General features: G+C 37.0%; 1 protein-coding gene across 1 annotated transcript; it reads left to right on the top strand.

Annotated features, from left to right (window-relative positions):
- Positions 1-553: 553 nt before the first annotated feature.
- On the top strand, positions 554-2202 carry LOC149323921 (general transcription factor II-I repeat domain-containing protein 2A-like). The gene is made up of 2 exons (XM_089484102.1): positions 554-1530; positions 2172-2202. The coding sequence occupies exons 1-2, from the start codon at positions 554-556 to the stop codon at positions 2200-2202; spliced, it is 1008 nt and encodes a 335-aa protein (XP_089340228.1).
- Positions 2203-3129: the final 927 nt, after the last annotated feature.

The following is a 3129-nucleotide window of genomic DNA, read 5'->3' as shown; positions in this document are numbered from 1 at the left end:
GTTGGGGTGCCATGGACTTGTAATTGCCCACAATAACTGAGATAAGTGAGGGGGAGGCTGTGTTAGGCTAGTTAACCCATAATTGGCTAACAAGCTATCTATAACTCTATCTGCTGTCACTGGCCCACTGATGGAGCAGCCAAAAAATAAAAAACAAAGGTTAAGTAAAGGGAGTGGTAGTAGCAGTGGCCGACCCTTTCAAGAGACATGGAGCGAGATGTATGGTATTATAGACAAAAATGGCAGATCATTTTGCGTTCTATGTACTGAAACGGTAGTAAGCAGAACGTGGAATATAAATAGACATTTTGAAACTAATCATTCCCAGCTCTTGCAAAAAAGTGAGGATGAAAGGAAGGAATACATTTCCAGGAAGCTACACCTTTATAAGAGCCAATCTAACTCCATCCTTAAATTTATAAAAGGCAGTACAAATTTAACATCTGCAAGTTTGAGCATTGCTCACTCCATAGCTCAGCATGCAAAAGCACTTAATGAGGGAGAATTTATTAAAGAAACTCTCCTAAGATGTGCACCAGTTCTATTTCACGATATGCAGAATAAAGATGCAATTATTAAGAGAATATCTGAGTTACCACTCAGTAGAAATATCATAAAAGACCGAATAATGAGACTGAACACAAACGTACAACATCAATTACAGAGAGACATAAGGAATTGTAAATATTTTTCCAACTGTCTTGATGAAACTACTGATGTCATGTCACATGCTCAGTTGGCCACTATTGGTCGATATTCTGATAGTCACACGATGAGAGAAGAGCTGATAAAGTTAGTATCAGTGCCAACAAGTACATCAGGAAGCAAAATATGTAAGGTTGTTATGCAAACATTCTGTGACCTAAGCATTGATATCTCTAAAGTTGTGTCAGTGACGACAGATGGTGCCCCAAACATGGTGGGAGAAAAAGTTGGATTTGTGAAATTATTTACAGAAGCTATTGGACATCCGATTGTGCCTTTTCATTGTATTATCCATCAGGAGGCTTTATGTGCCAAGGCAGGATTCACTGACTTAAATGACTTAATGTCAGTTGTTACAAAAATAGTTAATTTAATAGCTGCTCGCCCCCTTCACAAGCGAGAATTTTCAGCACTTTTACTGGAGGTTGATTCCACCTACAGTGGACTGCTGATGTACAATAATGTAAGATGGCTGAGCCGAGGCAAGATTTTTGAGCGCTTTGTGGAGTGCTTTGAAGAAATAAAGGTATTTCTTGAAGATAAGGATCTGGGAAACTTTCCTCAGCTCAATGATGATAAGTGGGTCAACACCCTGATGTTTTTTACAGATCTCTCTGTTCATGTTAATGAACTGAACTTAAAGTTACAAGGTTTTGGCAAAAGTATTGATGTTATGTTTGGATACATAAAAGCTTTTGAAAGTAAAGTAAAAATTTTCAAGCGAGATGTAGAAACTAAAACGTATAAGTATTTTCCTCGAGTACAAAAGCATTTTGAGAAGGCCAGTGCAGCTGTACGAAATGAAGTGGAACTCTTGCATATAAAGTACCAGCATGTTTTAGACTCGTTACTTGACCAGTTTACTGATAGATTTAGTCAATTTAGAAGCCTAGAACAGACCATGAGAATAATTAAGTATCCTGATGTCAGGGACGTAGCTAGGATTTTAGGAAGGGGGGGGGGTCCAGACTAAGTGCCACCATTATAATGGGGCTTGAGTGTGGCGGCGCAGCATACAGACTATAATGGGACGGTTACTTCCTTTGATTTGGTAATTATGTTTATATTAATGCAGGCTAAAGTAGCATTCATCTTTCTTGCTGCAGTATTACATAGCAGGCCCAGATCAATTTATAATCAGTAATAATTCCACAGTCCTTTTTTGCAGTGGGACTGCTGAACCATGTATCCATATGCATTTGTGTTTTGTGGCCTAAATATGGAATTTTGCATTTGTCACTATCAAATTTCATTTCATTAATTTCTGTCCAATTTTCTAGTTAATCACAATCCTTTTGAATTCTGCCCCCATCTTTCAATGTGTTAGCCACCCCTCCCAATTTTGTATCATCTGCAGACTTGATAACGATTCCCTTCACCATGTCATCTAAGTCACTGATTTAAAAAAAGACAAACCATTTAAGAAACATGCCCTGGTTATCTTCCTATTCTTTATTTTTTGAAAGCGTCACAATGGAAGCTAAGCCAATTGGTTAGAAATAGTACTTATATTAGGTTTAATATGGTAGCAATCTTCCAATCCAAAAGGAAGAGGAAAAGCAAAAGAAACACAATTAAATTTAACTCTTTCAGCTGTAAAATGTGCAGTTTCAAGACATAAAAAAGGTTATACCCCTTCATCCAGTTTAAATTGTCACAAAAATTGTAATTTAGATTTTAATTAAAACCCACATTGGAGGATTTAAAACAGATCAAGAAATACTGCACATTTTTGAGGTCTAAAGAAGCAAATTGAAATAATAGCAGATCAGTGGTTTGAAGATACATTAATGATTCCAGCTGCATACTAATGAAGAAGAAAAAAGCTGGGATATGCTTTCATTTGCACAGATGCTTACAAAAAGCATTTAATTTTCTCCTCTGTTTTCAAGATACCATCATGTGCTGTTCTTCCACCTTTGTATGAAATTGGTTACCTGTTTTAAAAAAAAACTGAAATGCCTGAGATACATATCTAGACATCCAGTCTAAATTAAGGCATTGTATATATGAGCCACCATTTGGGTCAGATCAGTTGTGGGTGGATGGGGACAGTAGGAAGTGTTACACTCCCCTCCCCAAGCTGGTTTTTGCACATTTTGTTTCTGAAATAGATCAGAGTGGTATATCATACAGTATATATGTAGTGTGTAGTGGATCAGAGTGATATATCCTATATATGTAGTGTGTAAGTTTAGCCTTTGAACAAAACAATTCAGAACACAGAAATTAGTTGCTGAGAACCAGAACTGAACAGAAAACACAACCTTTCATGAAACTCATACACACACATGTGCACACGCTCTCAGTCTGAAGAGTATAATGTAGGGTAACGTAGGAGAAGCAAGTCATTACGTTTCTGTTGTTGTTAAATAACTATATGAAAGGAATCCTTGCAGGTCTACTGCAGGTTTCTTAGAAATC

Source organism: Sceloporus occidentalis, unplaced genomic scaffold (genome assembly GCF_023333645.1).
Source record: "Sceloporus occidentalis isolate IW3139 unplaced genomic scaffold, rSceOcc1.0.p SCAF_1, whole genome shotgun sequence".
Classification (NCBI taxonomy): Eukaryota; Metazoa; Chordata; class Lepidosauria; order Squamata; family Phrynosomatidae; genus Sceloporus; species Sceloporus occidentalis.
This window is presented reverse-complemented; position numbering and strand designations above follow the sequence as displayed.